This window comes from Epinephelus lanceolatus, chromosome 19 (genome assembly GCF_041903045.1).
Source record: "Epinephelus lanceolatus isolate andai-2023 chromosome 19, ASM4190304v1, whole genome shotgun sequence".
NCBI classification, from domain to species: Eukaryota; Metazoa; Chordata; class Actinopteri; order Perciformes; family Serranidae; genus Epinephelus; species Epinephelus lanceolatus.
In genome coordinates, this window is record NC_135752.1 from 28,935,793 (window position 1) to 28,963,586 (window position 27,794).

The window sequence follows — 27,794 nt, forward strand, 5'->3', positions numbered from 1 at the left end:
ATCATGAAAAAAAGTCATAGTATAGTATGTCGTCCCAAAGCATGAAAAAGTCATAGTATAGTATGTCGTCCAAAATGATGAAAAAGTCAGAGTATAGTATGTTGTCCAAAATCATGAAAAAAAGTCATAGCATAGTATGTCGTCCAAAACCATAAAAAAAGTCATAGTATAGTATGTCATCCAAAATCATGAAAAAAAGTCATAGTATAGTATGTCGTCCCAAAACATGAAGTCATAGTATAGTATGTCGTCTAAAATGCTGAAAAAGTGTTTTAAAAACTGTCAAAAAAAAAGTCTGACATATTTTATAATATATAGAAAGAATATAAAAAATGTCACAGTATGTTGTAGAAAATGTCCAAAAAGTTGTATTTTAACAAAAAAAGAAAAATGTCTAAAAATAAAAGTCATAGTTTCGTATGTTGTAAGAAATGTCCAAAAAAAGTAATTCAGGAGAAGGCAAATTATGGCAAGCAACTTCAACACTCGGCAGCTCACACCAGAACAATCTACATTTATAATAGTAGAGAAAATATGTAGTTTTGATTTCGGAGTTAACTATCCCTTTAAAGTGTTACACCTGCTCCATATTGCCACCCACTAAAGCAGGTGAAAATGTGCTGTCACAGTGAGCCACAAGATGCATTAAGTGTTCAAATGAGCAAAGCAGTGCACATTCGCTCCTCTGGGGCATTCATGGTGAGCTCAAGAGTTCAAAATCCTGCCTACAGTCCCACCTCTGCACAGACAGTAAAATGAATAGTAATATTTTACATTCTGAACATTTTTTAAGTAGGATAATGACTGAGTTTCAAAGCTTTCTGGCCTACCTTGCTACAGTCATTTCTTTTCGCTCTTGAACTGGAACCTCACTCATTTATCAGAATTAACAGCCAACTACATTCAGGTCACATCCTTGGGAATAAAACAAACATGACTTTACTGACCACTGCTTTTTCTTCAGAGTTTATTCAGCAGAATTGTACATGCATATCCCCTTTAACTTGACCAGTTCAGTTTAAAAGTTCTTTATCATTTGGGTCACCCTGACAATTTATAGGTCCAACATGATTAGAGTACATTCAGATATTACAGCTATTAAACCAAAGGTAATATTTACTCTGTTTGCCACCTAAATATTCACAACAAAATCCACAATTTTTCTTTGGTCAAACATAACACATCACGTTAACACTCAGCCTAGTGTGGTAATCTGTCTTCTGCTGTCATACTGTAGATGTACATGTTTACATGACAGTGTACTGTACAGATTAAGGCAAGTCAAGTGATATCAAACAGGATACAGAGAGGAGAAAGGTATTTAAAACAACGAAAAGATGGATGGACGGTAGTAAAGATGGAGAGTGATGTGAAGAAGTGTGAGTTCAGATGAAGACAGGTTGCTCCTGTGCTGTCAGCAGACGGTACATTGCTGCAGGCATCGTCTTCATGTGGATCTGGAGCAGAAAGAAACCAAAGATTTAACGAGCAACACAACCAAAAACGTTGCTTGGAAAAAAAAAAAAAAGCTAATTAATGTGTCTGCATCTGAACATGCAGGACTGTTTCTTTTTTCTATTTATATTGTGTCAAATGTCCAAAATAAGTCATAGTATAGTATGTTATAGAAAATATCAGAAAAAAGTCACAGTGCAGTATGATACAAAGTGCCATTAAAAAAAGTTACGGTACAGTATGTCATAAAAAAATGTTTTAAAAAGTCTGTGTAGTATGTTGTTAAATCCAGCCCCCATTTACTTCAATTCAATTCAAATTACAAAAGTTATAGAAAATTATAAAAATGTAAAAAAATAAAAAAAAATTAAAAAAAACATAGAAAAAAAGTTCTATGTATTGTATGTTATAGAAAATATCAAAGAAGGCGTAGTATGTCCTAAAAATGTTACCAAAAAAGAAAAACTCACAGTATAGTATGTTACAAATGGCATAGTGTAGTATGTTACATGGTACAGTATGTTTGTTAAACCCAGCCCCATTTACTTCAATTTTATTTCAAATAGAAGTCATAGTATTTTCTAAAAATGTGGAAAAAAAAAAGATCCGTGTATAGTGTGCTTCAAAAAATGTTTCAAAAAATTCATAGTATAGTATGTTAGAACAATGTGATCTAAAATTTATAGTATGTCATTAAACCCACCCACCTTTACTTTAATTCAATTCCAAATAAATTAATAGTATTTTTTAAAAATGTGTTATATATTATTAAAACAGGTCAAAAACACCCATAGCATAGTAAAAAATTAAAAAATAGTACAATATAGTGTTACAAATGTGATCATGGTCATTTGACAAATGTTTTAAAAAGTGTTACAAACTGTCAATATGTCAAAATATTAATATAGTATAGTATGCTATAAAAATGCCCAAAACAGCTATAGTATAGTGCATTATAAAAAGTAAGGGGGAAAAAAGTCATACAAAAAAAAAATGCCCCAAGAAAGTTATAATATATACAATACAGGCCAAAAGTTTGGACACACCTTCTCATTCAATGCGTTTTCTTTATTTTCATGACTATTTACATTGTAGATTCTCACTGAAGGCATCAAAACTATGAATGAACACATGTGGAGTTATGTACTTAACAAAAAAAGGTGAAATAACTGAAAACATGTTTTATATTCTAGTTTCTTCAAAATAGCCACCCTTTGCTCTGATTACTGCTTTGCACACTCTTGGCATTCTCTCCATGAGCTTCAAGAGGTAGTCACCTGAAATGGTTTTCCAACAGTCCTGAAGGAGTTCCCAGAGGTGTTTAGCACTTGTTGGCCCCTTTGCCTTCACTCTGCGGTCCAGCTCACCCCAAACCATCTGGATTGGGTTCAGGTCCGGTGACTGTGGAGGCCAGGTCATCTGCCGCAGCACTCCATCACTCTCCTTCTTGGTCAAATAGCCCTTACACAGCCTGGAGGTGTGTTTGGGGTCATTGTCCTGTTGAAAAATAAATGATCGTCCAACTAAACGCAAACCGGATGGGATGGCATGTCGCTGCAGGATGCTGTGGTAGCCATGCTGGTTCAGTGTGCCTTCAATTTTGAATAAATCCCCAACAGTGTCACCAGCAAAACACCCCCACACCATCACACCTCCTCCTCCATGCTTCACAGTGGGAACCAGGCATGTGGAATCCATCCGTTCACCTTTTCTGCGTCTCACAAAGACACGGCGGTTGGAACCAAAGATCTCAAATTTGGACTCATCAGACCAAAGAACAGATTTCCACTGGTCTAATGTCCATTCCTTGTGTTTCTTGGCCCAAACAAATCTCTTCTGCTTGTTGCCCCTCCTTAGCAGTGGTTTCCTAGCAGCTATTTGACCATGAAGGCCTGATTGGCGCAGTCTCCTCTTAACAGTTGTTCTAGAGATGGGTCTGCTGCTAGAACTCTGTGTGGCATTCATCTGGTCTCTGATCTGAGCTGCTGTTAACTTGCGATTTCTGAGGCTGGTGACTCGGATGAACTTATCCTCAGAAGCAGAGGTGACTCTTGGTCTTCCTTTCCTGGGTCGGTCCTCATGTGTGCCAGTTTCGTTGTAGCGTTTGATGGTTTTTGCGACTCCACTTGGGGACACATTTAAAGTTTTTGCAATTTTCCGGACTGACTGACCTTCATTTCTTAAAGTAATGATGGCCACTCGTTTTTCTTTAGTTAGCTGATTGGTTCTTGCCATGAAAATAAAGAAAACGCATTGAATGAGAAGGTGTGTCCAAACTTTTGGCCTGTACTGTATATATATATATATATATATATATATATATATATATAAGTATAGTATGTTATAAAATGGCCATAGTACAGTATATAATAGAAAGTTGTTGTTTTTTAAAGTTATACTATAGTATGTTATAAAATAATGCCCCCCAAAAAGTTCAATGTATTGAATGCTTAAAAAATGGCCATAGTATAGAATATAATAAATAGTGAAAAAAATATATATATAAATAAATAAATATAAAAAAAAATAAATAAATCATACCATAGTATGATTTTTTAAAAAAAATGCCCCAAAAAATTCAACGTATAGCATGTTATAAAAACTGAATAATAAAAAGTCACACTATAGTTTGTTATTAATAGTTATATGTTATAAAAAAACATAATGATCATAGTATTGTATGTTACAAATATAAAAGTCATAGTTATAAAAGTTATAAGTCATGTCATAACATATGTTCAAAAGGGCCATAGTATAGCCATAGTAAAATGTTATAAAAAAAATATCAATTAAAAAAGCCATAGAATAGTAATTTAACAAAAAAAAAAGTCAAAAGTCAAAATGACCCATAGTAGAGTATGTTAAAAAAAAAAAAAAGGTAGAACTTACTGGCAGACTTTGTGTAGGAACAAATGTTTTTGTATGTTTCAGAATGTCTTTATCTTGATTTTAAAGAGACACTCAGAGCTCCTACCTCTCCCATGGCATTAGACAGAATCTGAACGATCTTCTCGTGAGGCGTTGCCACAACGCTTTGGCTGTTGATCTCAATGATGCGGTGACCAACGCGGACGCCTCCTCTCTCAGCGATGCCTCCCCTCATCAGGCTGCAGATCTGCACACAGAGAACATTATGAACTCAGGAGAAGTGGACTCAAACTGGCTGTGTCCAGCAAAGACAGCTGTAGCAGAGGATAATATTTTAACTCCCAGTGACAGTCACTGAGACTAATCATGAAAATACTGTAAATGTGTAACAATCACTACTTTATGTCTGTTGCTAAGAAACTCGCACTGGTTTTAGAGAACATTACTCCACAGCAGGACCACAATTCAACCACATCCTCTGCGCGCGCGTGTGTGTGTGCTATAAAGGAGGTGATCAGCCCCCACACTCACTATGCCATTCTGGACACTGAAGCCCAGCTGGTATCTGAGGTCCGGCCTGCGGATGAGCACCATGGTGACAGGAGGACACCTGACGATGTTCATCTTGATCCTGGACTGAGACTTGAGACCCTGAGACGAGACAGAGTCTCATTAGCTACAGGAGACAGACATCACAAAGGTAAAAACATGCAGTGGAAGATGAGGAGATAGTTAGGGCTACCATGTGCCCGCGTTATAACGAGACTAAAGGGCCGTCCAATACCACAAATTATTTGTCCTGCTAACAGGCACGGTATGTGAAATAGGCCTATGGATAGCCTACAAGGTAAATAGGAGGATGAATGTAGTATGTAGAATGCAGTCATTTGTAATGGTACTATGAACTTTGTAGGACAAACAACAATAAACACAAAAAACAGGCAAAAAATAAAGCATTTAAGAACATAGCCTGGCCAAACATGGCCAAATCAACAAACTCTGAAGGTCTACACTTGGGGGACTTGGGGGAGCCAGTAGAGCTGGGGCCACTGAAACGGTCCCTCCAGGTTCCCTTACAGTCAAAACAGCGGCAAAGACAACAAAAAATGGGGATTTATTAATCTCATACTGTGCTTAACTTTAGTCGATCACAACATATCGGGAATGGAAATAATCTGCAGATGCTCCAGTCTAAAAGGAGACCAAACTTTTCTATAGATGTCAGTTTTTGAGACACAATGAAAGCCAAAATGTGGCCTTCATCAGACTACATAAAATTCGTTGTTTTTAGCCGAGACAATTTCCACAAATCTTGCAGCCACTTTCAGCTGGCTAGGAGGAGTGAGGAGCTAGCAGACAATAAAACAGTTTAGTTTTTTGAACTGTTGTGGATCACCGTGAGCTACGAGAAGTCCTTGAGCTTACAGTCATACAGTCATGTGCACATAAAATATTAGGCTGATCGGTCCAGCAGTTTGCAAGATTAGCTGTAGACAGACAGATACACTCGAGACCCAACCCATGATCCCCTCCAGGCTCATACCTGTCAGAGATAAAAACGAACAAACAACAGAATTAGAATTAAGTAACTGTAATGCCAGCTTACCTTGATGATGCTCTGACAGGTGCTGAGCGGTAAACCCACCAAACTCGTTCCGTTTATGGTCATGATCTGGTCTCCGATGTTTAGTCGACCAGACTTCTCAGCCGGACCAGCATGCATCATGCTGGCAATGATGACGGTGGGGAGGATGGACCCCCAGCCTGACTCCACAATCACCACACCCAAGATCTCTCCTTTCTGCTTCTCAATGTAAACCTGCAGAGAACCGCGTACAGATTTATTCGTACAACTTTTCAAAGACAGATTACAGTGAACTCATCGCAAAGTAATTGTTTGTACTGTAACCATTTTGAAAAGGACATTTGTCTTGATGAATAAACTATTGGAAACATAACATTCACAGTTCAAATTCAGGAATATATCACCACCAAAATGAACATTTTTATATCAATAACTTGGATATATTTTTGCTGTTGTTAAAGGTGGCACCTTCACTTCAATTTATCATGAAGTTTGGATTCTGCTATCACCGGAGATATGCGAGAAAAACAGAATTTTCTTCATACATGCAGCACTACATAGGGTGAGTAACTGATGACAAATGGTCATACAGAGGGTGAAGTATTTTTTTAAAATCCCTCTTATTGAATTAGTCATCCAAACAACCTGAAACAGTGACGCTGAGCCCACTCTAAGCTTTTCGCAGACGACTGCACAATTCTGAAAAATGTGAGCAGACGGGAGGCGTTTGAAGCAGTGTGATGGGGGGGTCTCAGGTCAGACCAGGTTGAGCATCTCTAATTCACCTTCATAATGGGGCTAACGACATCTGATTTTTTAAAACTGTCACACAGCTGTGACTCCAAAACCAGCTGCTCATTTGAACCACTGGAAGGCAAACTAGCAGAGTCGGTTGAGCAGAAAAATAATGGCACTGGCTCATTAGCGTCCAAATATTAATTAACATGACTTGACCTGAACTGAGGGGATGTGTTGTTTTTACATGTACAGAAGGTTTAGACATCACACAACATATAAAAGGGTGTCAATATGTGGAGTGGTATTTTGTATTAATTACAGCAGCGGTTTAGTTTTGAGAAGAAACTCAATTTAGGCACACAGAGTAAATTAAAAACTCCTGTGACTGTGCTGCCACCTGCTGGTTTACTCACATCTCTGCAGTTCTCTGACTTTGAGAAGTGGATGAGGTCATCGTTGTACATGTCCTGAGTGTTGAGCAAGTCGCTGTACTCCCTCTGGCTCAGATCCTCAGGGTCGATGCCGTTGGCCCTGAGGAACTCCTGGTAGGCAACGCTGAAAGACTGACCGATAGACTGAGCTATCAGCTGGGCCTGAAAGAGAGGAAGATCAGGACAAGAGCTTGTGAATGACGGTAACTTTAATTGACCCTACACAGACAAACTGAGCACAGACCTCCTGTTTAAAAGGCTTGTTTACACCCCATGCTCAGGAGGACCATTCTTGACATGATGCATTCCTTAACTGTCCTCATCTTACCTCACCCTAACCTAGACATTATTCTAACTTCATCTCTAAAATCGAGTCTTAAAGACCCTGACGACGCACTTTCTCAAACAGCTTCTTGCTGTGTGTACTTGGTCCTACATGAAAAGAATTCTGTGAACGTTACAACAGATTTGGATATTTCATCTAAGTTCTCCATCTGTGCTCTCCTTACTGATTTTTAAGTGGGCGAGGTTGGGCTGTGAAAACTAAAAAAAACACAGGATGTCACGCTGTACTTCCATGCACTAATTGGCGAGTTGTTTACTTATGTTGGCAGGGCACACCAACACATAATGAAGTGGAATAGCTGAGTTTCTGAGTGTTAACCTCTAAATAAATAAAACAGAAGAATGTTTGTTTTTTTTAGCAATGAGCATGTATTCCTAGATTTAAGCAACTAACTTAGTAAGTGCTATGTTATTATTATTAATAAAGGGAATGTTGGACAAACCTACAAAAATAAGACCAAGGTTGTAATACACCAGGATATCCGTTAAACTGCAGCTCCTCCAAAGGCCAAATTCTCTGACCTTCTCTCTCAGAACAGATTGAACAGACTGAGTATTTTTATGCATAATAATTTAGGGTGTCAGGAGTGCCTCTCCTACTGCTAATGTATTTCAGAGTAGCAGATATTCGGGTGTAAATGAGTACTCTTTTTTTAACCGAGGTGTCTCTGACATGTTGAGCCTAGCCTAGCCCAAACACTGGAAGCAGGTGGGAATTTTTAACTTCACTTAATCAAACATGGCTTCGAACAGCACCACAGCTGTCATATTTACACGTTATACTTCATCTCTGTCAACAGGTATCTGCATACGAATGTGAAATCTGTAAGCAACAGGACAAAGTTTTGGTATCATAAGTGTTCTGATTTCCTTTTGTAGTCCAAATAGTATTGAGCAATCACATTTGAGCAGGATTTGGTAGCATGTAAGTAAATCATACGTGTGGAGACCAAAAAGCCTGGACCAAAATGCAATCCAGGAACCCATCATCTATCATCTGCGCAGGATTTTTTTTAAATTAAATTGTCTGTATTCATAAGCAGATACCTGTTTATAGAGATTCGTCATCTCTCATCTCAAGTTATTAATCTGACCATAAATAAAGACCAGCACATGGAAGATGAAGTCTAGGCTACACCAGAACCCCAATGCACCCAGAGGCTGAATTGTTGCAAGACTGACAGCCAGTGGGTTCTGGGACTGCGTTGTTCTCATCAAGTTGACATTGAAAATCTGATATTGTGACTTAAAAGGGGGATAGTCAGTTTTCTGCCTGTCCCACCAGACAAGTATGGGCATGTTCATGCACTTCATATACTGTGTTTATCAGACAACAAATGAGACAAGAATTAACTAGCTAGCTACCCCAGAGTCCCTCTGCCTCACTTCCCGCCACTGTGGACTGCTTTAACAAGGGGAGGGCAGCTGGACAGGGGCCATGTTAACACAAATTCAGCAGTCACAGCGGGCCGGTGACTGTGGGTCTAACCTGTGAAACAGCAGCAACAGAGTCTGGGCTGACCAGTCCCCCTGTGCTGGCTTAGTTTGAGTTGCTACAGCCACTGACTGAGGGTCTGTCTCCAGGGCCCACTCTCCTGTCTGTAGTGATGAAGAGTGAGGTGGAGGACACACTGATTAGATGTTCTAGCTAACGTTAGCTATGTAAACATGAACTTGAAGCCAGAGCTGTGAGGCTTTGGCTCCGGTTAACAGAAGGTTAAACTATTAGCAACATTTTCTCTCCATTTCTGAAATGTTTTGCAGACACTGACATGTGTTTTATCATGTTTAAGATCAGATGCTCTTTAAGACTCTTACTGTTAACAACATACGTCTTTTTCCAAATCCAAAAACTAGAGTGCTGAAATTTAAATTTGGGATGTCATAGGGTATAAAGTCTACTACTGCTCCAAAGAAAATGAAGTGGGAAGATGTTATAGTTGACACTGAGAGCACCCACGGGAATGTTCTGAGTATATGGGGACATTTCGTGTTTCAGAGCTGAGAACACTACAATAGGATAATGCTCATTTGGGTATAAAAAAGAAAACAAACATTCTGTGGGTCCACAAAATCAGTCTCCCATTCACTGATTAAGGAGCAGCTCCAGACTTTATATCTTAGGACATCACAAGTTTGAGATTTACTCCTCCTCCTCCTCTTCAAGAGAGTAGCTCATGTTCACATATATTTATTGAACTTCCCCAGGCCATGTTAATAATACACTAGAAGTCTTAATTTACGTGGTGTTCCCCTTTAACTACTCCTAGAAGTCCTGTCCTAATCACTAAGTTCACAGTTTCACTCTAAACAATATCCAGGTGATTCGTAGATGTACATGCAACTTGCTCACATGCTAACAAGCTAACAACATATAAACAATGAGTTGTGGAAAGGTGTATTTTTGCTTTTGGTGAAGGCTAGAAAGTTCCCCTGCTTCCAGTGTTTGTCTTGCTGGGAGTGAGATGAGAAGAGTTTCAGGTCCAGAATAACTTTTCACAAATCTCTAGTGTATTTAGAAGATATGTCTGAGTGCTGTTTTAGTAATGCCACAGTCAACCATGGGGATTTCTGTTAGCTCATCCCACCTCAGCTCACAAATGTAGATTTCCTGGATCAGTTCCTGCCCAGACAGTGGCAAGCAATACACCCAATCTTCCAAGCAGTATGATTTATATGCTAGTAGATTCAAATAATACAACAACAACAGATTAATAATTAATAACTCACATCCTCAGACTCGAAGACGTGGCAGATCATCCTGTACAGCCGTCTGTCGTCGTGGTTCATGGTGGTTTGCTCAGCTGTGTGGTCCAGGTTTTCCTGTGCGCTGCGGGAGCGCACCATCTTCCCCCGGGCCATCAGCACCACCATGTTACCGATGTCAGCTATGTAGGAGATGGTCCTCAGCGGCAGGTCCATTAGAGACTCCTGACGATCCAAAAAAGACATCTTAATTAATCATCGTCTCTCTTTGTATGCTACTAAGAGATCTAAGGTATATGTTGATGAAGTAGGGTCAGAATTCCATGTTATTATTTTTATACCTGAGTGTCTGCATTGAGGACTTTGATCCTCTGCGTGGACATGAACAGATCGACCTCAGCAGTGGACGGAGCCTCGCTGTCGGGGCTCTGTACAACCGTAAAGAAACAACAAGTGAAAAGAAGAAGCAACAGGTTGACGAATGACAGCGAAGAAGATCAGAGCGGGCGTCACAACTGTCAAGAGCCATCAAATCTAACAGCTACGGATAAGAGTAATGAAAGAAAAACACAGATGTCTCACGCAATCTACACGCAAAAGAATACAATCAATGTCAATCACACCTTCGCGGATGTTCCCCTCGTCTATCATTAGCGTTTGACCCTTAAATTTCTGTACATTTAAGACATCTTGTACATGAAACATACAATTACAGAGAGACGAAGAGAACAAACTGAACAAACGTACCTTCTTCCTGTTCTTCGCCTGCTTCTGTGCAGCCTGCAGTGATCAGAAAGCAGAATAGAAACAACACATCAAGACAACAGCATAAGAAAATAGCTTAGAGTGGATCGACAACAACCCAATCGCCTCATTCACCGCCTCCATTCCGAATGACAAATTAAGGGACAAAAGGACCTTAAAGGTGTACGTTGGGTGTGTGCATGTTGAGAGATGGTGATGTTGCTGTCTATCACATCTGACAACAGCAGGCTGCCAGAGGCCCCTACAGCCAACATGATCAAAAGTTTCCTCTTCATCAGTGTGACACAAACAACCCTGAAGACAGACAAGCGGTCGCATGTGTTTGTGCCAGACGCCTCCTGACAGCTCAGGGTTTGTGTTTACAAATGTTGGCTTGTGCCACCATTTCCTCTCTAAACTACGTCTGTGTTGTTTTAAGGTTTATAATCCAAATCTGTCTGCTCACCTTCATCAGCAGGGATGTGATTAGAGTGGATTTAATCTGTGAAATCAAAAAGGACTGTAGCTTTTACCTGGATCAGACTACAGCTTATTTCAACAGAGATGGCGCTTATATGTTGCACACTTTGTGGAAGCTTTATTTAGGCTCAAACAATTTAGACTCGTTATATTAAAATTGCATTTTTAAAGATGTAATTTTCAAGTTGCGAAAGCTGCACTTTTAATGACTGAACTGTGTGAACATTTTGGCCAACAGCCACCGGATATAACACTGTCGCAAATTTAGTCAGATGTAATCAGTCACTGTTAATGTTAATATGTTAACAGCCATTTTGACTTGTTGCAGTAGGATAAGCAAAGGTGTTACTAAGGCATTAATAATGTATTAAACATAGTATGTTGAAAATGAAAATGTGACATGAGGCATTTTTGCTAATTTCTGAGATTTTATAGACCAAACAATTATAGCTTAATCAAGAAAATAATGTGCAGATAGGACAATCAATAACGGAGAAAATCAATAGCTGCTGCCCTCGACCATGTATGCAATGTAAAAACTCTTCTTCTGCTGAATTGAAATCTGACATGTATAAATGGTGATATTCAGACTTCTATTAAAGCTGACACATAATGCCAACTACAATGGATGAGCAAGCACACCAGTATCTGTGTCAGTATTTGTATCTGTACTCTGAATGGCTGGGGTTAAAACTGCACAAAAAACTAAAACTGTAGGTGGGGCCTCATCTGAGGTTGCTATTCTAAGCCAGGGATTGATGTGGGTTGATAAGATGTTGCTATATCTATTATAAAACTATTTACAAATCAGCCTCAAATTTAAGCCTTGGATTTCTCATTAACACAAGAGTAAGATAAGTTAGATTATCTTTCATCCCAAGCACAGATATTGACACATTTTACTCAGATGATACTCCTGCTTGTAAAAAGTGCATTATCTGTATCAGATACTTGCTTCATCCAAGTATTCTGCTCAACCTTACTAACTAGTATTCATGGGTTGTGGTCAGGAAAGTTGTTCTGGGCTGACACTGGACGAGAGGCAGGGTACACCGAGACAGGTTACCAGACTATCACAGGGCTGACACGTAGAGACACACATTCAATCCTACGGCCAATTTAGAGTCACCAATTAACCTGCATGTCTTTAAACTGTGGGAGGAAGCCAGAGTACCTGGAGAAAACCCAAGCTACCCCACCCCAGATTCAAACCAGGAACCCTTTTGCTGTGAGGTGACACTGCTAACCACTGCACCATTGCGCCACCTGTATATTACATGCACCTTCTTTTTTTTTAAAATCTAGACACATGTAAGTAAACTTATTTTAAAACACAATTTGTGTCATATCTGGGCCACTGTTCTCAAGCTTTGCATCCCAGCATATCAGGGTGTCCCATTTCACATTTCCATTATTTCTCATGAAGTGTACTTGTATTTTTTTTTAATCTGTTTTTGTGAATAAAAATTGAATTTGATGTTGAATTTGAGCCTGGCTTTTCACTAAAAAAAGATGTGTCTTATTGTATCTATGATGCAATAAATTTATGTCTCAACAAAATGTAAGGTCAAGTGTTTTAGTGTCATTTTAAATGTTAATTTTAAGAATATTTCTATGGTTATTATTCTATGATATGATTCATATCGTCTTATGCCTATTTCAGACTGGCTCCCAGACACTCTCTGAACACAGAGCGACCTCAACAGTTTTTGTCACCTCAAGCACGCTGCTCGCTGATCATCATGAACTCAGGATGAACTGCTGAACTGTGGTGGACGCTACATTATATCACTCTGTTAAGGGCAGCCATGTCACCTCAAGTATTTCACTTCATATATGGCAACATCTTATATAACAAACAGAGTCCTTCTTTATATACAGTCCTGGAACTTCCTGTCAGCTTAGCCTGCTGAACTGATTGTCCTCGTTCAAAAAAGAGATTTTTACACACAGACTTTTATGTTATTTGTGTTTAACAATTGAACTGAGTTTGTGAGCTAAGAATTATCAGCTCCAGTCTGGACCATTAGCTACCTATTAACTCTTATTAAGTTTACTTTTTTACATCTAAACATTAACAGCCATTTTTTCAATATATATTAAATGTACTAGCAATTTCTTCATCTCTGTATTTTATATATGTAAGGGTGCATGTATGAGTTTATTTTAAACCCATAATCCTTTCCTCAGTTGGACACAGGCTTACAGATTTTAAATGTGGAAAAAAAGGAGTAGTGGTATCAGATCGCTTCTCTGCATCACCCCCTTCTTTGAGTCAGATCCCTGTAAGTGAGATGCCAGCTCACCCAGCCCGTTAGACAGCAATCCTCCTCTCTGTCCTTTCCACTCGAAAAAAGTAAAATGACTTATTATGTATCCCACTCATCATTATGCCGTCTTTAAATTTCTCCCTCCCTGTAGGTTTCTCAGACCTTAACGGAGGCGATGTCCTGGATCTGTCAGTCAGCCGTCTGGAAAGCAGAGTTGGGCTCAACTCGTGTCCTCTTCCTGCCTCTGACTTTCTCCGCTCGTCTCTTCAAAATGGCAACGTGCTACTGCCCATTTCTCCCACTCACACTGTTCTGTGTTTGAATGCCACACTGTCACTGTAAGCCATCTTTTACACTCACTCCCTGACACCACCGGCCCTCAGCTGAGTCAAACTGCACTCACACAGGGAACGCAAAGATTCTTCTCATGTCAACAGCAAAATACAACAAATGTGAAATAATATCTCATACAAGTCCCATTTATATGCACTGATATACTTAGTTTAATCCCTGTGATGGATGTTAGAAATGTTTTTCCTTTGCGTGATGTGTCTGACATCATGCACTGCGACTGGAGCAGAAAGCGGGGTCTACAGTCTCCAGGGTCTCGCAGCCTTGATCAAGAGTTTATATAACGTTCGAGTGGAGCTGAGGAGAAAATCCTGTATGACTGCGGATCAGGAGCGGTGATGTGTGGATGATTCATTGTGCACAAACCCGGAGACTTTTCGCCCGCTGGCTGTGCTGCCTGCTGAGGGTTTCTGACTTTAAAAGACCAAAATATGAAGTGAACCTCAGTTACATCACTGATGATTCGTCCAAGTGTGTTAGAAAATGTAGCTCCAAACCAAGGAGATGCAGATTTAATCTTTGAGCTCCCTGATATCTGTTGTAAAGCACTATTATTAATTAAAAAATGTTGGTTGTGAAAATTATCTTACACCACATTGTCTGACAGTATCACAAAAGCCACATCCCCACCAAAATGTTTTGGTATAGTACCTTAAGAAACAAAAGTAACCCTAATGGACATGTACCTAGACCCTGGATCCGTTTAGCATTTCCACCACAGACAGCACTCTTAAATGTAGGCAGGGTTTTTTTACTCACTGCCCCATCCAGCTCTCGCTGCGTTTCCTCTTCACCAGTGATACAGAGGAACTTCTGCACCTCATTTATCGTCCACAGAAAAGGGTTGGCATGCCGACATTTTTAGAACAAAACAGGACAGGTTGCAGTGAGAGTCTCTCTCCATGGGATATTTAAAAACAGCGGGTTTGTGCAATGAGCCTCGGGCAAGAGCAGGGTGTAGAGCTACCAGAGCTTACCGGAACGACACCTGAACGTCATGTTTTTTCTCCAACTGGGCAAATAGATTTTACAGTTCACATAATCCAGTGTAAATGTATTCACATTTTTTAAACGCTTAAGGATCAAATCATCACTAAAGCCCATCTCATAGAGACAAATGGAGTGGTCAGAGTTGTCATATTGACATTTAAGGTGTGTTAATTGCGTCACATCGTCACTTCATGCACTGAGTAACATGCAAGAAAACATTCCACCTTAAAGTTGCCAGTAGCTGTCAGCAGAAGCCTTTTAACAGCAGGGTGCAGCAAAACATCCTTTCATTTTATAGTGTTAGTTTACTAATGTATGGAAAACTCTCCACAGTATGAACAGTGGTTACATAACCTTCAAAACCAGCCACAACTCAGCCCTGAGCAGAGTGACCGTCCTCTACTGACCAATCAACGAACTGCGGTGTTCACAGCTTTACCTTTTAGTACCAGATCTGTGTGCTAGGTACCCCAACAGAGGGGGGACCAAAAATGGTGACCAAGTTTTGTTGGTACCATCCACAACTTTTCAATATGAAAACGGAAAAATAATCGTTCTAATGTGTACCAAACTGAACTGAACCGGACTGCTCGGTGGAAACGAGGCTTATGTATATCTGCTGTGTCAGCTTGTTTCATCTCTATACTGAGGCTACATGATGGTTATACTTAGTGAAATGCTGAACCTTAGAGTCCATGTTTTTAAGGTCCAGTAAAATAGGCATACTCTAGATTTGGTTTCCCCAAATTCAGCCTGAAATAGGCAGAGATTGTACCAGTAAAATTAAAAACTAATAATGGAGTATTTTCTAACAAGTTAAAGGTTAACTTTGGGGTCCAGGTTGAAAAATACCACAGTTTCACTTTGAGCTCTTGAAAATGCCTATTTTTCTGAAATAAGAGTGTCTAAATTCTGACTGTGAATTTTTAACACTACTGTATAGAGTGCCCTCGAATATTCCTACTACAGTGCAGAAGAGGTGATGTGCAAGGGATGTATTCTACTTTCTGCTAACAATCTCACAATGCAAATGATGCAAAAGGACTATGACTGATGAGTGTCCAAAATCTTAATTTTCTGCTCTCGTTAGATTAAACTACTGAGTGTCTATAGTGAGTGAACAATGGAGTCATTTTTATCCTGTTCTTCCTCCACTATGATATAACTGCATGATGAAATCAAATAAACTGTAGTGTGCTCTCACCCGCACTCTGCTCATGGCCTCCTGTGCCTGCTGCATGCGGGCGCTCTTCGTGGGCGTCCTCTCTGATAACAGGTGGGTGCAGCCCAGGTAGGTCGCTGCAAAGATGATGCCGTCAATAAGGTCCTCAGGGTCGCATGGTCCCGGGACTGCGTGGACCAGATGCACTCGTTAGGCTCATTTATAAACATGTATACATACCAGCAAACAAACATGTGACAGTGATCTGGCAAAACCACACCCAATATCTACAATATTGGTACATTTTTGACCATAAAATAAACAAAACTTAACAGATGGTTTCATGTAATATGCTCAAATATTCATCATTATGTCAACAGATAAAAATAATTAATATTTTCATACGTGAGTCCACTCACCGTCCACAAATGTAGGGAATGAAGGAAGAGATCTGCGAAGCTGAGAAGGAACAAAAAGGAAAAAGACGCCCTTATTATTTCTACTCATATACTGCAGGTCTCTCCTAACTCATTTAAATTCTGCAAGACATTTACTGCTGTCAGCCATTTAGCTGCTGGCAGATAAACACCTTGTAAATGATGAATGTTTTTGCAGGATTTATCATCACAGAGCTACGCAACGGTCTGCAACTTGAGCCCGGATTTTTTTTTTTTTTAAAGCCTGTAATTGTTAAAATTTTGACAAATTGGCAGCATTAAAATTCCTGGAATTAGCTTTTGAAGGTTCCTGTTTGCAGTGCACCCGTGGACGTGCAGACTACTGCCACTGGATTACTTATATGACAAGTCTCAGGCAAGCTCTGGAGGTATAAGGAGAATCTTTTTTCTGTAACTTCTTGATGTTTATTTGCAAACTCTCACCTCCTGGACAGACGGTGGCTGCGGAGGCGACTGTGGCTGAGCTGGAGGTCGTGGCCGCTGAGCTGGCACCTGCTGCTGCTGTTGTTGATGTTGAATCTGTTGCTGATGTTGACGTTGGTGGTGCTGATTCGACGGCATGTGTCCATACGGTTGCTGCTGTGCGTATGTCTGTGGCGGCCTGGCGGTGTCCCTCTGCTGTGAATGGTGGCCCTGGTGGTGGTGATGGTTGTGTTGGGACTGCTGTTGGTGATACTGTTGACGATGAAGTGCTCTGGCTGACTCGGCTCTCAGTGGACTGACTGGCTCCCGAACCGGGACTGAAGCATATCTGGACGGAGACTCAGACACAGACTGAGCAGGGGAGTGAGGAGAAGACTGAGAGAGGGACACAGAGAGAAAATAGAAAAAGTATTTTTTTTTTTAAATCACTCTTTTTAAACTGCAAAGCATCTACAGGAACTCAGCTGGCACCTTTTTATGACGATACATGATTCAGGATTTGGGCATCACTCCAAGTAACACGAAATGAAATGAGAGCCCGGGATGTAAATCTTGTCGTAAAACTTCCCGAAAGCAATGAAATCCAATTTAATTATTGCAACACTGCAGACCAAACTCCTTGGGCAATGTCACTCATCAGCACAGCCTTAAAGGTACAGTACTCCATTTTGGGAGAGAAATAGAAATGGCACTAGGAGAAGAAATAAATCTTGATAATGATACAACCCTACAATTGTAACTTTTATTATTCTGTTTATGTTCCTGTGTTAATCAAACAAGATATAAAAAGATAAAGACAGCTTTAGAGCTTACAGTTTGTATGCATACTGTTTCACTTTGGATGTAGCAAGGTCTCCTCCTGCCTCTGGTCTTTATACTAAGCTATGCTAAACATGTTCTGTACATACATAACGCAGGGACATTACTGATATTGATCTTCTCATTTCAGTCTCAGAAATAAAGCAAAAAAACATAGTCCCCAAAATGTTTCGCTATTCTTTTATGTCTTGCTTCATACAGACTCCCAACAATTAGCAGTGCTCCTGAAAAGATATATCTGGGAACTTGTTTTGAATATTAAAAAGATCTGATTTAAAAACAAAAAACATCATTAACAGTACAAATACTCTGTAGTTTCACTGCCTTTAATTAGTACAAGGGCTGATCTGCGAAAAAGCTAGCAGCACTTTTGGGGATTCAACCCAGTTCAGTTTCTGTTTGATAAATCATTTTCTGAGCTGCCACCAACATGAGAAAACCCTGTTAACTGAACTCTGCAAAATAGGACAACAGAAACATCAAGAACTGGTAAAAAAAAAAAAATATATATATATATATATGTATATATATATGTATATATATATATATATATATATATATATATATATATATATATATATATATATATATATATATCAGTCTGAACCAATGTACTCCTTTACAGAATCTGTAAAAAATCTGTGTGAAAACACAAATACATCTATTCTTACCAGATGCTTAGTCCAAATAACTGTAACTGACTGTATCCCAAAGCCACACTGCTCTAATTTCCATATTTATTATTAACTACCTAAGCGGTAAGTTTGGTATTTTTCAACCTGGTCCCTGTTTTCCAACATTTCGTGTCTAATCAAGTAATGGACTTGCACTTTTTAAAATCTGTCTAGTATTGAGTGAGACAGCTGCAATACAGGCTTCATACTGTAGTGCTGTTAATTTATGTCCACTTAAAGTGCTCGTTTTTGCCACTGACAGGTTCCAATTGTTAATATAAGTGTCTGACAACATTATGGAAAGGACCCACAGGGAGAGACCTTTTTCTTAAAGACTAAGATCCTTTTTGATTGACCATAAACAACCCCAAAATCGCTATCGCCAAACGCACCAGGCTCCATTTAAATAAACAGTGATTTAATAATTGTAAAACCCACTTCATTCAAACTTGACAGAAACAAAATTAAACTCACAAAAGCTACCCTGGTTTTTCTTAAGACTGTTTAAACAATCACTAGGTGACTGGTTGGCTTAAATAAACCGTTAATTCAGCCAGTTTCATGTGAAAATATGCTGGCCCTATACATGCTAAAATTACTGTTTATTTAAATGGAGTCTGGTGAAATTGGTGATGGCAATTTCAGGGCTGTTTCTGGTTAAACAAAAAGGATCTTACTCTTAAGCAAACAGGTCCACCTCTGTAGGGATCCTTTCCATAATGTTGCTGAACACTTAAAATAACAATCTGAGCCTGTCAGTGGCAAAAACAAGCACTTCAAGAGGATGTAATTTGGTGAGTAGTTACATCGCAGCCTGTTTCCCGGCTGCCGTCTGCAGCCGTCACACTCAACACTAGACCAATTTCTTAAATTGTTGTCTCCATTAGTCACTTAGCCCCAAGAAGGCTCTTAAGAAATTCTAACAGGAGCAGATGACACAGTGCTGCAAGTCTTTTGGGAGCTTTAAGGATGAGTGAAATCATACTTACATGGCCGGCTGTAGTCTGCAGTGGGTACGCCTCCTCTGTGGGGCTGACTTCCTGCCTCATCACCCAAATCGGCTCCACAGGCTGATCAGGTGTGTAAGGGGAGCGTATTGTCTTAATCTTCACCTCCTCGATCGCCTCCTTAATGTCTTTAATTGCCATGCTGATGGCGTCTCCTGAGCCCCTCGTACCGTCCTCCCCTTGAAGACTCATCGCACTTCGCTCCTCCTGGGCTTCTCCTGAGCTGCTCTGCCCAGACGAGGGGCTCTTGGCCTGGGTTTCTGCTTGTCTGGGTGCCTGCCTACGACTCTTGGGAATGGGACTTTGATTGGTGCTGTCCCCCTCGCCGTCAGATTGTCCGTCATAGTGGTGCAACCTGCAGCCAACAGAGCGGTCCAGCGGGGCGTGATGCAAGCTGTGGTTTCTGCCCTGCCTTGGGGCATAATGGGAGCCCTTGGTGGGGGAGGATGGAGCTCCCTTTGGTACATTCTCCTGTCTATGGCTGGTAAAGGGCTCTTGGCGGGGCTCTTGGCGGGACTCCTGCTGGGCCTCATTAGACTCAGTCCTCCGACCAGATTGCCTGCGAGGCTCTCTGTGTAACTCGGGGTAGGAGGTCTTAAGGGGCTCAGGGAAAGAGTTAGGATGGGATTTTGGCTCTGAGTACGAATCGTAGATAGGCTCTGGGTTCGATTTTTGGTGGGACTCCGTATAAAAGTCTGCATAGGTTTTAGGATAAGAGTCAGAGCAGGAAGTGTGAGACAGCGAGCATGATTCAGAGCAATCATCTTCATCTTCAGGAAGCAGGTCATTGTCGGGCAGAGGGCTCATACTGGCGTCCTCACTGAAGTGGTCCAGCTGGGGGAAAGGTGGAACATCAGGGGACGAAGGAGGAGTCGGGGAGTGGAGTGGCGGCGGGCTGTGGAGAGGCCCATCCATACTGAGCGAGGCGGCGCTCTCAGTGTCAGAGCAGAGATCAGTGATTTCACTTCCCTGAGCTGCCATGTCCTCCGCAACGTCATCCATCACTTCTTCTTGATCCTCCTCCACCCTCTCTGCACGTTCCTCTGCCTCGTCATCAACTGTTTTCGTGTCATTATGGCTGCAGCTGGAGTGACCTGTGGTCAAGTGGTGGTCTCCATCATCCTCCTCCTGTTCTGGTTCTTCGTCCTTCTCCTTTACCTCCTCCAGTTCATCTTCACACTCTGCTTTATGCTCCTGGAGGTCCTCTTCTTCCTCAACAGGAGGAGTGTGACTGGCAGGAAGTTGTATGTTACAGGTTGCAGGACCAGGTGAGAGGTGGGTGGAGGTGACGACTGCAACAGGAGTCTGGTGAGGAGATCCTCTGTCCTGCAACTGGTCGGTTACAGGATCTTCTGAGGAGCGCTGTTGCACCTTCACCTCTACTGGACCCTCTCTCTCATCTGCACCAGGTGAAAGGTCCTGCATCTCTTTGACTGGCTGCCTGTGTCTGTGACCTCTGAGCCTGGGGTTAGGGTCGCCATGACGGCGGTAACGGGTGACAGCAGGACGGGGTTGCTGGACAGGACGAGGCTCAGCATCTCGACTCTCGTCCCTGTCTGGCCTGGGAGGAGTTACTGCCGGGACCTGACCTGGACTCTGAGCCTGGCTTTGACCCTGGCTTTGTCCCTGCCCTGATGGAGGCCGCCTGCGATGCCGATGAGGTCCGCGACCTGTGGGTGGGTGGTGTTGGTGATGGTGATGATGATGATGATGGTGATGGGGATTCAGTTCTCCATCCTGGCTGAGCATCTGACATGGTCTCCAGGACCGACGTACAGGAGGTTCCCCGGGTGACGTCCCGTTGGGCTGCCTGTTCCTCGGAGGCAACCTGTGCTCCTCACCTGCCTCCCCGGACGCCTCTCCCTGATACTTGTGGCTCATGGCTGGGGTGTGATCCGACTCCAGTTTTCAGAACATGCTCCTCTTGTCTCCAAGAAAACCCCGCTCATAGCACGGCCTGGGAGAGACAGGATATTAACAGGGATTAATGACATGCATAAGAGGTCCAAGAAAAGGTTTAAGTTCACGTGTAAAACAGAAACCTAATTAAGGCTGGATATTGAACATTAATGGCATTGAATACTTGCTTCTCAGTCTTGCTTTGAGCAGATATTTTGTTTAATATGGTTAATTTTTGACTGAATTTAATTTTGGCAACATTCTTGGACATTTGGATTGTGTCAAGAGAATATCTCACCACTAAAGACAATCTATATATCAATTACTCACCCTGTGTTAAAACTGAATTCATGAAGAAAACTGTTTTGCATGCCTCCACAGTCAATGAAGAATCCAAAAACTGAGAAATCTCGGTATGAATTCTTCCACACAACACATGCAGTATAATCCAAGTCTCATGCTTAGTACTTCCCAAACAGACAGCCCTTTTTTGAAGCTGAACTGAACCAAAAGTTAAACATATCTGTGCTCTCTTCAAAGCCAGACTCCACTGACAAAAACAGTCATTTTAGCTGACTTAACACAGGAGCTGCTGGTCTACTGCTGCCTCGATCACTTCATTTGTTTGTGTTATTGTGTGACTTTGGTGAATCTGAGCTGAACCTTTAAAACACCAAAGTCAAACAATAACACAGACCACCTGATTGAGGCAGCAGCAGCTCCCATGCTCAGCAAGGTAAAATTACTGTTTCTATTTATGGAGTTTGGCTTAGAAGAGAGCATAGATAAGTTTTATTTGTTGAAAAGGGCTAACCGTTTGGGAAGCACTGAGCATATGAGTAGATAAATGAAACTTGGATTGTACTGGACGAGTTGTGTGTGAGAGTTTGGAAAGTGACGTTTTGATGTTGTTTAACACAAATCCCCTATGACCTCAATTCATCAAAAGTTTTCTCCATTTTTGGATTCTTCTCTCACCACGGAAGCATGCAAGAAAAACAAAGTTTTCTTTAAGAATTTAACGTAACATGGGGTGAGTAATTAATATACAAATGGTCATTTGGGGGATGAAGTATTCCTTTAAGACACCTAGGACTCAGCTAACAATTATTTTAATTGATTAATCAGTTGATTTTGATCAAACATTTAGTCTAAAGAATGTGAGAAAACTAAAATTCAAATGTCATTTGCCATTTAATGTGAGGATCTGCTGCTTTTCTTTGCTTTTTATTATTGACAATTGCATGTATTTAGGTTTCAGACTGTTGGTTGGACAAAACAAGCAATACAAAGACATGACATTGGATCTGGGATATTGTGACAGGCATTTTGCACAGCCTAAGTGGCAGGTTTGAAGATTTACAGCATCAGAAATGTGGCCTTCAATGCGAGCTAGAATCATTTTCACAAAAATGAATTAAAAGACGGTTAAATAAAATCAGATCAAATATCTGTGGCAATTAAGACCTCAGAAATTCGAATTTTAGACTGTTTAATGCCTTCTAAGGCCTAGTATTTAAAAACATTTAAGGCTTTTTAAGCAACATTTCTCCAACCTGAGATTATAGATACACATTAAAAAGAAAATAATACAGGGATATTGGATATCAGTCCGGGAACTCCCAGTCTTCATATTGCTAATAGTGAAAACCTAAATCCTAAGGGATTCATCTGGGTGTGCAGTGCACTCTAATCTGCACCACATTCATCCGTCCACCGACAGCTGGCAGATGGCACGGGACGGTAAGAGAGAAAAGGACGAGGAGGAGGAGGAGGCAGCAGGGCAGAAGGACAAGGAGGGACATCTCTGTGGTATCAGATAAGACCTGACAGAGAGCGATGGATAGGGCGGCGATCTGAATAATAAATGCCCTCTGTGAGTGAGAAGCCCAGTTTTGATATTCATTTAATATGACGAGGCTATCAGGGTACCCATCAGTTATCACAGGCGTCACCGTGTCCGAGGTCAACACACTGAGAAAGGACACCAGAACGTAATCGAACTAGATGCTTCGGGAATAATAAAGTGGTTCCAGAAAAGGTCACCGATAGAGACAACTGTATGGTCTGATTTGGAGAAAGCAAAAGCTTGTTTATGCACGTCTGCATGAAAGCTTAAAAGCCTTTCTCATTATTGCTACTCCATATGTTTCACTGAGGCCGCTTTCATAAGTTATTTATCTGACTTAATGATCAGCAGAAGGCATAAATGTGGGACTGTATGCCAGAGACATCTCGATTTTTCTCATTAAGATCCCTCAACTCAACTCTGTACTTATTGTATACTTGACTGGAAACAAAACCATTATTGTTGTTTTTTTTGTGAAGAAATCTTAAAAGAACTGCTAATAAAATTGAACGTGTTTTATCTTTTTGAATTTTCATTCCTGTTTTCATCTTTAGTAGTTTGTTTACAACCTATCTGACTGTATACATGTGAGTGGATTACTTGTAACCTCAGTAAACTAATGATAAGCTTTCTGTCAATTGCTGCAGCTCCTCTTGAATCAACACGTTTCAAATTTGATTTAGGTAGCAGAATGTTAAGTGATGTGGTTGTCATCTTAAATAAGCAGATATATATAAATTCTGGACTTCTAAAAAGATCGAACATGTGGACAGAGCGAAGACACGGAGGCCAAAAGGTTAATGTTGATCCTGTAATCTGAGCGCGGACCACAACTGCTACTGAGGGAACACGAAGGGACGCAGCAGGAGCGAGGGCAGGCCCCCAGGGTGGCTAATGTCCCTGTGTGCCGGGAGTTTAGGACAGGACCGCGATGGTTGGGTGACTCGGAGGGTGGGGGTCAAGGGAGGAAGGGTTGCCCGGGTCACAGATGGCCCTGGCAGCGTGGCAGTGAAACGTACAGGCCTGTAGAGCTGCGAGCCCAGCACTGCACTTCCATCTGTCAGGCTGCAGTGAAAGCTGCGGGGTGGGGGATTTACTAGCCCATTAACTCCTGATCTTATACTGACCGACAGGCACACACTGGCAACAACACGTGTGTGCTATACATACTTGGGAGAACTGATTCAATTTATTCACTAGCCTTTGACTTTCTCGGCTATATACCTAAAACTAGGGTTTAACGACAATGTAACAGATGCAATTTAATATTATTTTCATTATCAGTGTACCTGTCTGTTATTTTATTCATTAACAGATTAAACATTTAGTCAAAACAATATCAGAAAAGTGGGGAAAAATTACCAATGCAATTTCCCAGAGCTCTAATTTGGGGTTGACTAGACTATTGCTGATTTAAGAAGGCACACAAAAGAAATGTAAATTTTAAAAAACAGTCATGAGTTCTACAGATACAAGCATTTACTGTTCATTTCTCACCCTCCTCAATAACTAAATAAGCTCTGAAAACTAATACATATGACTCTGTTTAGTAGTTTCATTGATTGCTTGTTTGTTGTTAAAAGCAAGCAACACCACCTGGATAAGCTTTAAGCTAATTTGCACCTGCAGCTCCAGTAAACAAGACCAATAAACAACACCGTGTTTAAAACAACATGACAAGGATCCAGGAGGAGCAAAAATGAAAAATCATCTGGTGAAAGCAGGGTATAAAAATGATCCTGGACATGACTGTGTTATTATGTTATGTTGTGTTAAAATGATGAGGTTAACAGACTGTTATTCAAGTGGGTGGTGCAGTGATCAGGAAAAGATAACATTGAAAGGTCACAAAATTAGCAACCAAATGCTTTATGCAAGTAGTATCAAGCCTCATATCAGAGATTATATTAGATTGTATAAACAGATTCAGTCTAGAATATAAATTTTGCTCTTAATGCAGGCCTCAGTACTGTACAAACCTCATAATTTAGTGTCCTAAAATCTGAACAAGTGCTGAAACAACTGGTCGATAGATCAGTCAATTAGCAGAAATGTAAAGAATTCAATACTAGATTTATGTATTTCAAGCAAAAATGGAAAACAATACCGAGTTCTTGCTTCTCAAATGTGAAGATTTGCTACTTTTGCTTCTTTTAAATTGATCTTTGGGTCAAAAAAAGCAATCTGAAGACATCACCATGGGCTCTAGGAAGTCGTGATGGCAGTTTCTCCATTTCCTGACAATTAATGAACCAAAGGATTGATCTAGAAAATGCCTGGAAGTGGCAGATCGGCCGATAATGAAAATCATCATTAGCTGCAACTGTCCTCACTTTGGAAGATTCTCATCTTTTCTATTCCTGACAGCATGATTCATCCTCCCATCTCTCCCTCACACTCACACACACACAGTGACATCCACACTCACTCAGCAGGCATAGAATCCATGGTGGGATGTATCAATAGTCGCATTACTTAGATTGTGTTTACATGTAGACTACGCCATTGCTCCAGGGGGAGAAGATTAATCCATGAACAAGTGCCAAATTGGCAAGTGCTTTTATTTTGAAGGCTTGCTGGCTTCTTAAATCCCCTCCAATGGCCTTGACCGATTTTTTTATTATGTTAAAAGGAGCAAAAGCCTTTCCTTTAGGGATCTGTACTCATTATCAGTTGATCAGTCCAGCACCCCTCCTCTTTCAAATACAATTAATGCATGATCATGGCGTTGTACTAGATATGAAACACGTACTGTACATGCTGGGAGGCACATACACCGTCTCTCCTTGTAGCTCAATGCCTCAGGCGCCTGACATCTATGTGGGGAAATAAAGTGCAGCAAACTGTCACCTGTCTAAATGCCTCCCTGTTTTCCTCCTGATGGTCCAAATTACATCTCGCAGGTGTCGGATCCGCCATCAGGAGAAACGACCTAACACGTTCCCTCCAGCCCACACATTAAACCCGGCTTCCTGTCACTGGACATTCACTCATTTACCTGCATGTCAGAGGAGGAGAGGCCCGGGTTCGGCTGCTGCAGTACACATCGCTCCCTGTTCCCGTGCCTGCTCGCTTGGCTCGGGTTGGCTTGGCTCGGCTTGTCCCTCCAGACAACTTGCTCGGATTAAAGCGGAGAGCTCGTTCAGCCCCTCCTTCTCCACCGTGACATCAGAGCGGATTAGCGATGCACAAAGCGCCTTTACAAACACTGCTGATGCTGGCGCTGCAGACACAAACAGTTCTTTACAACGGCCATGAGTGGAGCCTCATCCCACCTTCTCCATCAGCAGCAGCCTGCAAAGTGCTGCTGCGCCTCTGCCCGCCTGCTGCAACACTCACACCCTGAGCTGTTATGTTCCCACGGTCTGTCGGTGGTGTCGCTGTTATCTGACTGAGGATCTTCCTGGTGTTATCAAGATGCTCCTGAGTTACTGAAACACCTGAAGGAGCTGGACAAGGAGAAAAAAATGGTCCTCACATCTGTTAGTTAAGAACAAATTCTCACATCTAGCTCTCAGTTAGCTAGCTTAACACAGACGGTAAACGAAAATTAGCCAGCTAAGCTAATGTTAGCTAAAATTAGACTGAATCTTTCTTTCCAAATTATGTTAACGGAAAAAAAAAGCACAGGTCGCGTAATGACACCACACCTCCGTTGTGAGAACATTTCCAGCTTTCTCAAAGACTCTCCAGCTGAAATAATATTCCAACGGCTGTGAAATTAAAAATAAAGTGACAAGGAACAGCAGGTGCATTTCCGGCTAATCAAAGATGGCGGCCGGAAGTGACATAGTTTCAATAATTAATCGCTGAATTTTGAAGAAACATTGAGTTTCTTGAGTTTATCAGTAATTAGAAAAGTATATCATGAATCAGCCTCAGGAATTATTTAAAGAGACAGGTTATTATATTATTATTTATTTTTATTTTCTTTAATTTTTTGCTCTAATGTCCAAATACTTATCATTTACAGCAGTCATGTCCAGAGTCTGGCCCAGGGGCCAATTGTGGCCCGCAGATCTATTTTACACTTTATTTACTTTATTGTTTTTTTTTATTTTTCAACATACAGTACAGGCCAAAAGTTTGGACACACCTTCTCATTCAATGCGTTTTCTTTATTTTCATGACTATTTACATTGTAGATTCGTTACAGGGGCTCAACAATGTGCACACACAGGCCCTATTGATCTGCTCTACCAGGTCTTGAGTGCGACTGAAACGTGCCTGGATTACCATGCCAGGAGTCCCACAAACAAAACCTCCCCTGCTTCACACTCTGCTCTGTGCATTGTACATTAGCCATGATTAGTTACTGTATTCTCTATCGGACAAGACAGCCATAAAACAAGACCAACAGGCCTAAGTGAAAAGGTTTAAAGTGATTTTTACATCAATGAGGAAAACATTTCTGTATACATTTGCATTTCAATGTGGAATATCTGATTTTACTAAAACATAGTGTTGGATAAAAACAAACATATTTCACTCATGAAATCAAATAAAAAATGCGCCATTACTGTAATAGCTGTTTGACATT

At 40.9% G+C, this 27,794-nt stretch overlaps 1 protein-coding gene across 1 annotated transcript; it reads right to left on the reverse strand.

Annotated features, from left to right (window-relative positions):
- Nucleotides 1–953: 953 nt before the first annotated feature.
- LOC117270130 (uncharacterized) lies at nucleotides 954–26,934 on the reverse strand. The gene is made up of 13 exons (XM_078161976.1): nucleotides 26,253–26,934; nucleotides 19,489–21,463; nucleotides 17,007–17,381; nucleotides 16,545–16,584; nucleotides 16,168–16,313; nucleotides 10,876–10,908; nucleotides 10,470–10,556; nucleotides 10,153–10,353; nucleotides 7,060–7,239; nucleotides 5,930–6,142; nucleotides 4,855–4,974; nucleotides 4,430–4,570; nucleotides 954–1,457 (listed from the first exon to the last, which is right to left on the reverse strand). The coding sequence occupies exons 2-13, from the start codon at nucleotides 21,385–21,387 to the stop codon at nucleotides 1,386–1,388; spliced, it is 3,507 nt and encodes a 1,168-aa protein (XP_078018102.1). The 5' UTR covers nucleotides 21,388–21,463; nucleotides 26,253–26,934; the 3' UTR covers nucleotides 954–1,385.
- Between the last annotated feature and the right edge of the window lie 860 nt (nucleotides 26,935–27,794).